The 14,158-nt window shown below is 39.9% G+C and overlaps 1 protein-coding gene and 1 long non-coding RNA gene across 2 annotated transcripts in view; one reads left to right on the top strand and one right to left on the bottom strand.

The window, feature by feature from the left end:
- Positions 1–14,158, top strand: part of LOC145447307 (uncharacterized) — a 26,881-nt gene extending 12,723 nt beyond the window's left edge. Inside the window, exons 11-24 of the mRNA XM_080325737.1 lie at positions 690–833; positions 1,693–1,994; positions 3,198–3,487; positions 3,576–3,658; positions 3,972–4,042; positions 4,193–4,373; positions 5,147–6,027; positions 6,720–6,826; positions 7,279–7,357; positions 8,155–8,330; positions 9,406–9,599; positions 10,306–10,574; positions 11,549–11,676; positions 12,884–14,158. Of these exons, the coding sequence (XP_080181863.1) occupies positions 690–833; positions 1,693–1,994; positions 3,198–3,487; positions 3,576–3,658; positions 3,972–4,042; positions 4,193–4,373; positions 5,147–6,027; positions 6,720–6,826; positions 7,279–7,357; positions 8,155–8,330; positions 9,406–9,599; positions 10,306–10,574; positions 11,549–11,676; positions 12,884–13,035 (3,057 nt within the window). The 3' untranslated portion in view covers positions 13,036–14,158. The remainder of the gene's footprint in view (positions 1–689; positions 834–1,692; positions 1,995–3,197; positions 3,488–3,575; positions 3,659–3,971; positions 4,043–4,192; positions 4,374–5,146; positions 6,028–6,719; positions 6,827–7,278; positions 7,358–8,154; positions 8,331–9,405; positions 9,600–10,305; positions 10,575–11,548; positions 11,677–12,883) is intronic.
- LOC145447309 (uncharacterized) lies at positions 1,537–3,202 on the bottom strand. The gene is made up of 2 exons (XR_013917522.1): positions 2,291–3,202; positions 1,537–2,228 (listed from the first exon to the last, which is right to left on the bottom strand). It is a non-coding gene; the product is annotated as an uncharacterized LOC145447309 (long non-coding RNA).

Genomic DNA, 14,158 nt, shown 5'->3' with positions numbered 1-14,158 from the left:
GGTTTGTACGTGTCTGTGAGTCATATAAGCAGATATAATGGATGAATTCCATACTGGAGACTGAAATCACATTTGATCAGAAATGAGACGGATTTTGAATTTGTTGATTCGAATATGATTTCACAAGCCATCGCACTGCAGAGGAGCAAATGGAGGTACACAATTGAATAGTATATTCATATTAAAATGAACCCAAATATTTTTGTCTGACACTCGTCAGGGGTAGGCTAATCATCAGCAACTAGTAGAGAAATGGGAAAAAACATTGTATATCAACAAACAAAATATGACATCACCACTAACCAGCATGAAATTTCACCCCGATTATTCGAAATTTCATGCAGGTGGTGTCATATTTTGTGATAGGATTGTTGATATACCCAAGTTCTTTCCAATTCTTTAACAGTTGTTAAAGATTACCCCTGACGAGTGTCAGCCGAAAATATTCCGGTTCATTTCAATATGAATATACTACTCTATTGTATATTCAAGTTCTGTACTGTACCTCCAAGAAGCTCTTCAAACAGATCTATGAAATGCAATCTCTTCCGAAAATGAATTTCTCTAGACTTATATATTTGTCGGTATTATGGCTATAGTTAAATATATGCATTATCTTGTGTCGTTCCATGTAGACTGCAGCTTGCTTGTACGCCATAAAATATGTAACGATTTTCCTTTATTTCTAGAAACTATTCAAAGGATTTTCCGACAAGCCTCCGCCGTTATCGAAAAAGACTTTATGCGATTTCGATAGCAACCTGCCTGATATAACAGAAGAACAGTTGGATACCTTGTCGCGGCTGTTGCCGAATTATAAAGATATATTACGGGTGAGACATTGATGATGGTGGTTCAGTAGTAAACGATGAAAAGTAATGAGTAAACGGTGCATTGTTGCAATATAAATTCATCATTTTTGTGTCTTATCTAAATATATTAGAGTCTTTGCGATACTGAACTTCAATATGCCATTGAATAATATATATTCATGTTAAAATAAACCTGACTATTCTCGGCTGACACTTCTCAGGGGTGATTGTCGGAAACTAGTAGAGAATTCAAAAGAATAATTGCAAATCTGAATATAATATCGGTTTATTTATTCTAGAGGTTCATACTCTTTATTTCATGAATACTTTTGCTGTCTTTTGTTGAGGTGTGATTGCACCTGTGTGACTTCTGATGATTCTAGCAAAGCGATGGCTCACGGCTGCTGAATTGCACAGCCATTAATCAGATTTCACTTTTGCGTTGAAGTGAATAAGCTCAAAAATAGTCACAGGCAAGATGTCAGTTTGATTTTTCAAATCTAAAATTATCGCGCTAGATTAGTCTCCATCTGGAGTAGTAAGCCTAATCTTCTGGCTTGTAGGTGCACAGATTTGGATCAATATATTCAATAGAACTGTATTGATTACCGCTTGTCTGTTGATGATCCTGTGTTCTAGCTTAAATGTGACATTGTGATGGGCCTTCATATCCATGTACAAGACTGACTGGTCTCACAAAATGAACTGTGTATCAACAACAGTGTTAAAAGAACAATACTATTAAAATATGATTTTTGGACAAGACAAAATGATTATTATCTATATTTACTGCATATAAGTGTGAGTTCTGCAAATTCGGTTGAACCCTGGTTAAGAAACACTTATTTATATATTATGTGTTACAATTGCAAACAAACAGGTCTCCGTGTCGAGCTCGACATCATTTCTGGACATGCGATCCACGATTTCATCGCCTACCTCCACAGCAATGGCCGACACGGGCAGCCTGCGGATTGACGGACCCACGTGTTCCGAAAGTCATGACGCCTCGAGCATGCGGGAAAGCCACACGGGGTCGTTTGCAGTCGTCGAACCGACGTCGATTACTCACAGTCCGCCTGGCGCTTTTGTAGTTGCGTCCGTGGCAAACTTGAAAGAAGAAACGAACAGTGAGATGGTGCAGGAGGCGCCAAACGCAGAAGAGCCTGAACTACCTCAAAGGTATTTCTAGAATATTGTTGCGCTGCTGTTTAGATTCCCTTTATATGGCTCAGAAACCAAAAGCCATGACGACAGGACAGTGGACACTGACCATTCTCAAGTAGAATTATCGATTCCTCGGTCAAAACTTACTGGTGTGAAAAGGACACTTTTCGCATTCTTATATTGTTGTATATATATTGTCCGTTCAATCAGAGGTGACTTCTTTCATGATTGAACGATGTGCCATCGCGGCTAAAAGAAAGTGACTATTGACAATGGAAATAGCTACAATTTTCGAAAATGCATTCATGTACCTCGCTACCGATGGTATTGCGATCAGTTGTCATATTCACCAATTCCCACCAACATGCGTAGCTTGTTGCGCAAATCGCGGTTTCAAGGCTTACATGGTGGAAAATATTATCGAAACTATAATTCTCGTTAGTAGATCAACTCTTGTTATAATGTCAAGGGGCGTGTTATTAGATTACTGCAGAAAATGATCTTTCACCGCTTCTCTCGGATCATTAGAATTAATACCCGTTTCAGATTTGAGTGCTCGTATGACTGTGCCCAGCTCTAGTCCTTATCGTGTTAGTGGTCATCACGGATTGATCTGCTCTTAAAGGGGCACTGCACTCTAAAAATGATGTTGTCTCAAATTGAAGGGCAAAACGAAAAAATATTTTTGGCCGCAGCCATTTTTATCAGAACGCCACCATAATGGAGCTGCAATTTATTGAAATTTCCACAGGGGTTTCACGCTCCAGCAGTCACGCAGAGATCGAACTTTATATAGTTGCCAGCCGATGTTATGAAGGAAATATGTCGTACATGCCAAGGTGGTTTAGATACCGCATTGAACGGAAGATGTCCAGTCAGGAGAGTTATGTCAAAATCAGCCTCGTGTATTCTATTTCTTTAGGGCAGAAATAGATCATGTCCTATTCTTAAGTATAAAACATTGTTTATGTATAAAACATTGTTAGACATGATCAACTGACAACTATATAGAGTTCGATCTCTGCGTGACTGCTGGAGCGTGAAACCCCTGTGGAAATTTCAATAAATTGCAGCTCCATTACGGTGGCGTTCTGATGAAAATGGCTACGGCCAAAAATATTTTTTCGTTTTTCCCTTCAATTTGAGACCACATCAATTTTAGAGTGCAGTGCCCCTTTAAAGATAATCATTTACTATTATATATCATCTCTTTTTCAGAGCCCATTCGTCCGCGACTATAACTCACGAAACAATTTTGTCTTCTGTGGAAAGTCTTTCTACTTCCGAAAGAAACGATGTCGAAAACCTTGTTGGGTCTCCGGAATTTTTCAGCATAATCCCTGCGTCGCTCGGAGAAAACGTCTCTTCGCGGAACGCCGTCACGCAAAATAACGAGTCTGCGTCGGTCGAGTGTCCTGTCGGTTTCGAATCTCCGGCGCTGCGTCTGAGAAGGAATTCCGGGATGAATGTCGGGTCGGTTGATTCGAATTCGTACCATAAAGTTGACGGTGAGTATTAGCTAAACCAAACCGCTTTCCTGTTTTGAAAAGTAGCGTTTTGCGTTTGACGTAATGCGACTTTGATTTTCCTTTGCAGATTTGAGCAGCGACGATGAGATGTTTCATTCGTTTACGAGCGATCAGCCAGACGCTAAGTCTTTGAGAAAAAAGATCCATCAGGTGCGACTCGGAAAGTTACTTTATTGGTCGCTCCTGTGTTCGACACTTTCCCGGTGCTGTTTCGATTTTCAATTCTCAATGTTCGAATATATCAATTTTCAAAAATATACTTTGCTACCTCACAAAACCAAAGTGTTTAGTTTTACGTCACAAAACTGTTCAGTAGAACTGTAACTAGTCTGAAAATTGTCACTTTTGCAAGCAGGTGAAACCTACTTGAGTAAATCGAAAAAGTAGTAGTACTGCATTTTGACCGATCCTATGGCTGGTTACAGGCTTTGTGATATATCTGAATATTGCCGATTATTTTCAGTTGCAATTTGACTATCAGAAGCTCTCGAAAACGTCCACCGAAGATATAGAAGACCTCAACATGCTTATCAAGTGAGTGCACGATTCTATGTGTTCAACGTAATAGTACTTATTTTATTGACTGCACCTACACTTCGTAGTGCAACATTCTCACTGCTGTTGACATTTTAAACCAAATCTCAGTCTTTCGCGTACCAGTAATGTAATCACCTACTTTTTTAGGAAACTCGAAGCGGAAATTATGTTGCAAAAAATGATCCAACAAACTTCGGATTCGGATTATGAGAAACGGTGTGCCGACTACCGAGCAGAGTCGGAAGACTTGAGGAGACAACTGGAAAACGAACATTCAGAACTGGAGAAGGCACAGACTCAGATAGTGGATTTGGAATCTAGACTCCAGGTATGTGTCTATCCCTGTACGAACCGAGTGTTTTGCTTATTCTTCCATGTTTGTGCAATAGATAGTCGTTACTGAAATGATTTATCAGCGTAAGTGATCAAAGTAGTCCAAATTGCTACTAAAGTAAAAATACAGGTACTTCCGAATTCACGCTTTCCAAGACATGCTAAAATTGGTTCCGAAGTAGAATATGAAAGGTCCGAAAATATTTGTGTGAGTAGATTTTTCCAAATTTCACAGCGATTAAATTGTTTGGTTGCCCTAAAACACGTTTTATGAAATAATAGAATATTAATTGGCTACTTTCGGCACTTTTAAACCCTGTTTCGGTGCTGATCAGTAATGTCAGTAGTCCTACTTCATCAAGTGCTGACAATTTCGTTACTTCGACTTGAGCAGTTTATAAAGTTAAGCTACGTGCTTCCTATGTTTCCTGCTGTGCTCATTTTATCAAACGCAATAAAAGGATATAGGCCGATAGAAATCGGCATAAAATGTGCCACCGTACATACTATTACGGTATTTTAAGAAACGGTCAAATTTTCCGATTGCGATTACTCCGGGTTGACTAGTTTCAATCGAGCTAACTATGTGTGGTGTACTATGTATATTCTAGCAATCCAACAATTAAGTATTCACGTCAGTGGCTTTTGGCAAAATAAGGTTATTTGAATAAGCAACAAACAATTATTATCGTTTGAGCACACTCTCGCGATCGCCGCAGCGAAATAAATCTGAAATTTTGCAACTCATTAAAACGATACTACTTTCAGACTTCGAAGCAAGAGTGTTTGGCAAGCGATGCGCAAGTCGAACAAGCCAACTCTGAACTCCACGCTACCAAAGCCACGGTGGATCGTCTACGCGCCGAAATAGAAACCTTGGAAAGAGACAGCGACAGGAGGTACCTGGAAATGACAGCCGAGAAAGAAGAGCAAATCGAAAGGCTCTCGTCTACGATTGCAAAGGCGGAAGATAAAATAAAACTATGCCGAGCCGAACTATCGGCGGCCGACGACAGAATACAAGAGTTGGAAGAACAGCTGTCGATTCGCGACCGCAAGGAGCAAGACCACGCTGAAACTGTCGTTGTTTATGAAGCGAAAATTAACGAACTGTCGGATCAGCTCAAAGTGACGAGCGATTCGCGACAGAAATCATACTGTGAAGTTTACGCTGCGAAAAATTTGATTACTGAACGCGAGATTGCGTTGCGTAAGGCTCGCGATAAAATCGAATCGCTCCAGGCTTTGATCGCTGGCTACGAGACAAAACTGTGCGAGGAAAGGGGCAAGGACGAGGCTCTGAGCGATTTAAAATCGAAGCTGGCGGAATCGGAACAGCATGCGAGAGTTACGGCGTCCGAGTTGCGGTGCGCTCGTGACGAATTGGCGGAGGCGAATATTCAACTGCGCACGTTCCAGTCGCGTGCCGCAGAAATTTCGAAATCCTGTAAGGAGGAATTGGAGGGGTTGAAGTCGGCGCACACGCGGGAGGTGTCGCATTTGCGGGAAGAATGTGACGGGGTTGTCTCGGATTTGAACGAGAAACACGAGAAGGAGGTCTGTGGTCTTGTCAAAATCAAGGATAAAGCGGTGGCTGATGTGGAACGCGAGATGACGAGATTGATGGAAGAGATGTCCAATGCCAACAGGTGATTGCTATGTAGCTTGTGTATTTTGACGTGTTTTGGGGGATCGTACAAAAATGTGTTTCAAATGTGACGACTAGTATACTTTATCACATCTCTTTGTTATAAAGACTTACTCGCCGCAGTGGTAGTGGTTAGATTTCCTGTTGATTTTGGCTGCTCAGCTGTTCAATTCTGGTAATTTTTGTAGAAAAATGTCTCCCAAACACAAGGAAAAGAAGGCTACAAGCTTTTCAGGACAGCCTTGCCCTGTGTGGTATGATGTAGCGAAAAGTTATTGAATCAATAACTTCAGCATATTATAGTAAAACTAATGTCAGAAAATTAATGTCTAAGAAAGTTTTTGTAGCCGTTCTGACATCCTTTCTAAACTAAATTAATATTTTCTCTTTTTCACTGGCAAAGCCAGCTTATAATTATTAGTGGTCTTGCTGAAATCACATTCAGCTTATTCCAGCAAATCATCTCCGTTGCTTTTTATCATTTATCACACCGTTACGTAGGTCTATCATTAGGCCTGATGATGAGCAACTATGTTATCACAAAGAATTATATGAAGGCTTCAATTTTTACTACTTTGTTGTACATTTGATTTTCAGTAGTGAATATTTTCTATTCAAACGTAAATGAAGTCAACCAAGTAGCACTGCGATGCCATCGAAATTTTGTTCATGTATCATACCTTGTCATTTTAGGGACACATTGGATGAACTGCAAGCCGACCGTTTAGCTGAATTCACTGCCGCTCAACAAGATATTGAAGTGATCAGAGAAAAATTGCGCGAATCTCACAGGCAGTCAGGTAGGAAACAATATGGTGACCATTGACACGATTTATTCGGTAATCCTTTGCAAACATAGGTTTTGTATATACCGTTAATGCCTACTGAACTGACTGGGGTACGGTATTAATTTGGTCGGCGTCTAGTGGGGAAAGAAATGAACCATTTCTATTACTATCACGATCCCAATTTACAATAAGCAACAATATTCTAAAAAAATTGAATAATATATTCATATTGAAATGAACCCAAATATTTTCGGCTGACACTCGTCAGGGGTAATCATCAGCAACGAAAGTGTGAATGGCCTCTTGCGACAACACGAAATCTCTCGTCTCGACAACAAATGTTTGCCAATGGTTTCCTTGGTTTGACGCATTCCACACTACCAAATGAAATAGCCAACGCATTTAATACTATCCGATTCCTACTTTAAAGCCTGTAGCCTACTCTCGATGTCTTGTGTGTTTAGAGAGAGATAGAAGAGAGGCAGCAGAACAGAACGAAGCACTGTCTCAGAAAATCCTTGCCTCCGAACAGGATCGCGAGAGGTGAATATGTTTTCCAGTATTTTCATTTTCTGTTCCATATCTGTAATTTGCTACTGGCATTCAATCTAATTTGACATAACTTCTTCCCAGAGGTGGTCGGTAACAAATTAATTAAAATTTCCAAAGTACTCAAGCTGTTGCGTTTTTTCTCGACTGTGGCATGTGTTCACGTGTTTTTTTAGGCAAAGCTACTTGCTTTTTGGATTTTGTAAATTAGAAAGTAGTTTTAGGGATATTTAGCAGGGTTGTGACCAAGTCAGATGGTTCCGAGTCACAAGTCAATATCACTTTTATAGTTTTGACTCGAATCAAGTAGAGTCATTTTCAATTCACCACCGAGTCCGAGTCGTAGTGACGTGATCCGAGTCCAAGTCATTATGTTCACTGTTCCGTTTTGAGTTCAATCCACTTTCTTCAACTCTGCTCCAGTGATATAGAATGGCTCACATTCATAATATCGTAACTTTCCTCATTCCTATCAGTTTCTGACCCTGTTTTCCAAGTATCAGGACTGATAGACGAAATACCAATCATGTGGTGAATTTACTATTCTACGAAGTTGCAATGAAATGGCTGTCTTGGCCGTCGTAGTCTCGAGTCATATGAATTGGTTCTAGTCATGAGCAACGACTCGATTACAAGTCGAGTCAATGCACAACAACACAAATTGAAAAATGACTCGAGTCATTACAACCCTGTTTCGCATTTCCCCGCCTTTTGATATTTTCTCATGCAGATCTATGTGTCAATTGTTCATTCATGCCGCCACTAACAATCATAAATTCGTCACGGAACAGGCTCGAACAAGACAAGAAGCAATTGCTGTCGGCCAATGAAAACTTGAAAGAAGAAATCGCCCGGACTAAAGCCGAAATCCAGAGGCTGTCCGCGGTGAAAAAACAGGATACCGGCGTCGCGACTGGCACACGGAGAAGTGCTTCTAGCGACGAAGAGACAGAATCGAAAAGGACAAGTACGTTGATTGATCGTTTAGCGATTTACAAACTGCTCTATTAGGATTTGAGCTCGATGACAAACCATAAACCCATATTTTGTTGATATGGAAACGTGGCATTTTCCGATTGAAACTTCTAATCTGTGGTGGCAATTAAAAAATAACCTGCATCCGATAAAAACTTTGTTTATTGACCATGAAATCAAACTATGGCCGAAAAATAAACTGGACCTTTCAGTCTGAAGAGCGTTGTACTTGGTGGTAAATGTCTTTTTTGGACTTTCATTAAGAAGGGAACTCCATCGGTCCTCTTAAATCAATCAAATTTTATGGAGACTTGGAAAATTTGTGGAAGATAACGTCAATGTACAGTAGGGTTGTTAAAAAAAATCACAGATTCCGGCGATTCACTGATTAAATTTTCAGGTTGCACAGCAAATTCGGCTTAATTCTAACTGGTAAACGTGAACGCACATGAGTTTGATAACTTTGAATTAATTATAAAAAATTTTGAAAAATTTGACTGTAAACCCTATGAAATTGTTAAATTGTCTAGAAGAACGATGGTTAACAATTTTTGATCACTTTCGACGGGTTTTGGATTCGCAAAAATAGCCTGGACGATAGCGATTCCCAGAATTATTAATGAGAAACTTTAATGACTTCGCTTCTACGGGTTAGAATTGCGTCAAATTTGTTTTTGCATCGTTTTTGTAGACAACGTAACAATTCCATGGGGTTGCCAGTAAAATTTGAAAAGAAAATGATATTTTATATTAAATTCAAAATTTTCAAACTCCAAACTCATGTAGCTTCATTTATTCTGGTGGCAATGGGTTCAAATTGGGCGTGTATTGTTTTTTAGGCAATCTGACGATTGGAAAAAAAATTTTAACAGTCCTAATGGAGAGTCTGATGCCAATTTTGTACCATGCGTTTCTGTAGTCGTTTCAAATCAAGTTGTGAACTCTCACTGTGTTTCTGCCTCTATGGTTCTTGAATTTCTCATCGTTGACCGCACAAAGTTCAGTCCGTGTTACGTAGCTGAGAGCAAACACCATAACAGATAGCCTTTGATGTCTTGTTTTATCAGAAGTCGAAGACGGGTCTTTTGTCGATGGCCGTTGTTCGTCTGTGGACGTTGTGCCATCTCCTGCAGGTTGTGCTGGAGCGATGTCTGCGCACCAAGTCGCCATTGAGCACATAAAGCGTAAGTTCGAGCACGACAAGAAAAAGCTGGAAAATTACTACAGAAACCGAGGCGAAGAGGAGACTAAGAAAAGACAGGTTGGCCGTTAGATCAATTTTTATAATCATTTCATCTGGTAGTGCAGTGGCTCCCAACCTGTAGTACGCAAAGGTCTTCCAGGTGGTACGCGAGTAGATTCTGTTGTTGTTTTTTGACCGAAGGGAGTTATTAGTTCAGGTGGTTTTTTTTCAACTTCGTGAATGAAGTTCGTCGATAATATCAGTAGTTTGAGATATTACTGTCAAATATATATAATTTATCCATTCTCAGCCCACGTGATCAGATTAACAGGCGTGACTGATGGTGTCTTCGAAAACTTTAGCACAAAATTAGTGATGATGGACTTTGTTGCATGATGGTTTATTTCTTGGCCTCCCATTAGGATTGTTGGTACAGTAAAAATTTATTGGAATCGTCCTAACGTACCAGAAATACCTTCATTCGCGTGACGCACACGATTCTAACTTGATATTTCTTTATGGCGTAACTTATTTAGGTGGTGCACAAGCACTGCATAAAACCTCGAAATGGTACGTGGGTGGGAAAAGGTTGGGAACCACTGTGTGAGTGCGAGAAATTTTGTAATATTATCTGACTTCTGCTGTCGAATTGAGTTTTGTGCCATGGTTGCGCATTAGGGCTTTTCAAGAATAACTTTTTTCAAATTTTCAAATTCAAAATCGTTGGGCTGCCTGAAAATCGCTTCACACCAATTCCACAAATCAACTACCGACCCGTCAACAGATCGTGTTCAACTCTGCGGTCCAACAAGTCACCGCCGCCAAGGACAAAGAGATTCGAGATCTGCGCGAGCGTCTGATGACGCAATCCCAGATGCTGCCTACTTCCAACATGACTGGGTCCATGACGATACCTCAAAAGATGACAATGTCCACCCAATCGGACATGACGTGTTCGTTTTCTTCTGGTCAGTCCCTGGCGTCGGACATCTCTAACGCTAGCACCTCTTCGTCGGAAACGTCCAGGGCTAAAGATTCGGTTATCCTTACAAAGTAAGGGCTCGGAATTATTATCATCTTAAATATACATTTTATTAATATAGTATGTAAACATATCAATACCAGAAGCTTACTATCATCTTTAATCACAGTAGAATTGGTAAACGTACACACAGTCCGGCTAGCAATTTGCCTCCTAAAGTAAAAGGTGATATTGAAGTAAACTTACAGAATTTGTGTTAAGTCAAATTGCTATTCATATGCAATTCAATGAAGAGGTTAGGTCACAGTTACAGATAAGTGGTAGATGAAGAATCGGCAAAAGTTTCAAAGGTAGAGATGATTGAAAATGAAAAATCAATAACATTATCACCATTTTGATTTGATGTTTTTTTCTGACAAACTACAGCGGCCTACAAGTGTTGCGCCAAAGTATTTAAAAGTAGCCTCAAACTCGGCAGTCATCAGGCAGCTTTTTAGGCGACAATTGAGACCATGATTGAGACACACCGCGCAGACTTGGACAACAACATCATTATTAATTATTTATTTAGACTAATTTCGATCAAAATAGCGGTAATCTAATTCTAATCTAACTTGTGAAATGTTTCTTTGCTCTATTTCTAATTCTTATCTAATTTGTGAAATGTTTCTACACTCTAATTTTAATTCTAATCTAATTTCAAGTTTTCCTGATAATGCTGCAGGAGTACTGCAGCCAAGTTTACTGTACAGACATTTTTCGTTCTCATGCTCATGCTCCACCCAATTCAATTTTCAAGTTTTCATAAATTCAGTAATTGTCATTCTAATCTAATTTGTAAAAAACGGCATAGCTGTAATTCTAATTCTAGTCCAATTTGTAAAAATCTGTAAAGCTAATATTCTACTTCTAATCTAATTTAAAAAAGCTGAAATTTATCTAGTTCAAGTCTGACACAATATTTTCCCATTTTGCGGTTTGGGAGTTTGCTCAACCACGCTAGAAAACAGTCAAGAACTGGACTATATCGTGGCGTGTTATTCAGTTTTCAGCCTGGCGACTCCGTGCTTGTGATATTCAACGACGTGTACGAGAAATTTACGTTGTTCACGACTGCCCGCACCACGCACTTTGTCCACGAGGAATCGGTGAAGAATCTCGGCCTGTCTTCGAGTGAGTGCAGCGCTCCAGTTTTTGGTCGATTGTTCGCGACGTTGGCTCATTTTTCCGTCTAAGGATTCCATGACTTAACGCAGTGCTTCATAGATACGAAATTGGCAGACATATCGGGTAATCTACTCCGAAACAGTCAGAAGGGGCCCGGTGACATTAATACTCGGAGGTGATCACAGTAGTCAGCTCAACTACTTCAATAGAAGTAGGAGTGATGCCTTGAATGTCTACCCAATTACAAGCACAAGTGATATCCAACAAAACTACTGCATAGATTACCCATTTGAATGTCCTCTTTCTCTGATCCGAAAATATAAGGGGCGATAAATATATATCGAGCTTGATAAGGGGGCGATGAGTCGAAAAAGGTTGGGAACCACTGGTTTAACCAGTTGCAAAAGTAATGCCGAAAATTTCACATGACCTACAAGCAGTAGTAATGATTTCACAGACACGCCAAAACTGCTTGATGTAAATGTAGAAAACTTGCTCTCAAAAGTACAAGAGTAGTATAAGGGACTGGGACTATGCGTCGCTCAATTTTGATAATCACATGCGTGTCATAGCTTTTAAAATTGAAAGAGGCTGACAAACAACTCAGAATGACTGAAAACCTCGCAAATGTGTGTGATTTCCAAAACTACATTATATACGGTGGCTGCGTCGTCCTGTTATTACGACAATGTCGCTCGTAGAAGACATGGGACCCCGTATAAATATCATTTTTCTCTGGACGATATCTGAATGGTGATAGTAAGTCGGGCGTCAAAGACTGCTGAAGTGGAAATGGACTCGAAAAAGATCATCTCACATGTTTACAGTACGTGTAGACATGACCTACATGAGTTCTCTGAAAAATTAAAAGTACTCCGTTAAGGAACACCACTGATTTTGATAATTTGATACATTGTGCTTGAAAGATCGCCTGACATTTAAGCATGCTACACAACGACAGTTAAGCGCCGACTTTGAAACCTCAAAACTAGCCCTTATCCAAACCTGAATCACCAAAATTAAACTCTACCCTAGCCTTGTATCTATCTGAGCCTGTGACCTAACCCTAACTTTAACGCATGTTATCATATGTCGCATGCCCAAGTAATTTTAATTAGAATTAGATTACTGGCATTTCGCTGTAAGTCTGGTCCATGGGCCTGATTCAACATGTGTTGTATAAGGCTTACTGTATCGCGGTAATTCTTTGCAGTGGATTCGGAAGCGAAGAAGACCATGACGCGTGCCGTGCTTGCGTCGAAAGAATATTGCCAGGCGCGCAAGGAGAAGAATCGCTTCCGGGTGCCGATCAATACCAAGTTTTATCGGGTCAAACTGTCGGCTACCAGCAAGTTATCATCGTGATGTCACCTTGTTTTTCTGCCATCGATGATGTGCATTGAGTATTTCTTGTGTCATTTGCAAGTGGTAGTGCTTCTGGCCAGCTGTTAGTTTGTTCGGAACTATTGATAGGAAAATCCTTGTTTCATTTGATTTGGTAAAACAAGTTACAATGTGATATAGTGCCTTAGCGGATTGAAAAAGGCCTTGGATGATTTGAGCGAAGCACCAAAATCATATACAATTGACAGTCTGCCAGTCATTTAGAGCAGCTTATTCCTGCGTGCACCAATTATACCTTCCAATATCCAGCACAAATGACAATAAATAATCAGTCTCCCTATTAGAGTTAGCCAAAAAAAAGTAAAACAAAATAATCAGATAATCGATCACACTACCGTCTGGAATTTTGTGTAGTAATTATTTGTGTTAGTTGTTGACGCTACAATCATTATTAAGCATGTTTGTTCCGTGTGAAAATGAAATATTTGTGTTTTCAATGTCACTGCGGACCTGTTGGTTTTGTTTTTTCGTGTCGTCACTGTGACCCTGTCTCTGATCTTTACATTTCCCGTGTAATACTAGTCTTGGTGAGCTTTTTGTACATCTCGTGTGTCGTTTGTAAGCAATATTTCCGTTGTGTGGCGGGTGTGATTCTTCAGGTTTTTAGTAGCACCACGGCACTTGATTGTCTACTGTGATATAATGTAGTCGCATGGTTCGGATAGGTTTAAATATAGGTATCCTGCACCCTTGAACAGCATATCTGGCAGCTATGAGGAATGAATGATAGCTGAAGGTCCACATACGGTGTCCAAAGTCATATCTATCAGTGGCTACAATATTGAACTTAGTCGCGATAATCAGTTGATTTACGGCGAAATTTACTCCTGCCTGTGTTGAACAGCTTGCATGCTGTTGAGGCCCTTTCGTGTAGAAACTACTCTGCTCATCTTTCGTAATTGAAATCGCCAACTGTTTGTGCAGCTAGGTGCATCTCTTGCTGATCTACGAATTAATTGACTTTACCCATTAGCTGTTTGTGAAGTTTTTGATTCCGTATCCTGTTATTTTATGTATTTCTCCTCGGTGATTTCGTAACCATTTTACTGCCATGAAAACCTCGAAAAAATATTTTAAAACTTTG

This window comes from Botryllus schlosseri, chromosome 9, assembly GCF_051294905.1.
Source record: "Botryllus schlosseri isolate E-star chromosome 9, Bs_hap1, whole genome shotgun sequence".
Lineage (NCBI taxonomy): Eukaryota > Metazoa > Chordata > Ascidiacea > Stolidobranchia > Styelidae > Botryllus > Botryllus schlosseri.
This window is presented reverse-complemented; position numbering and strand designations above follow the sequence as displayed.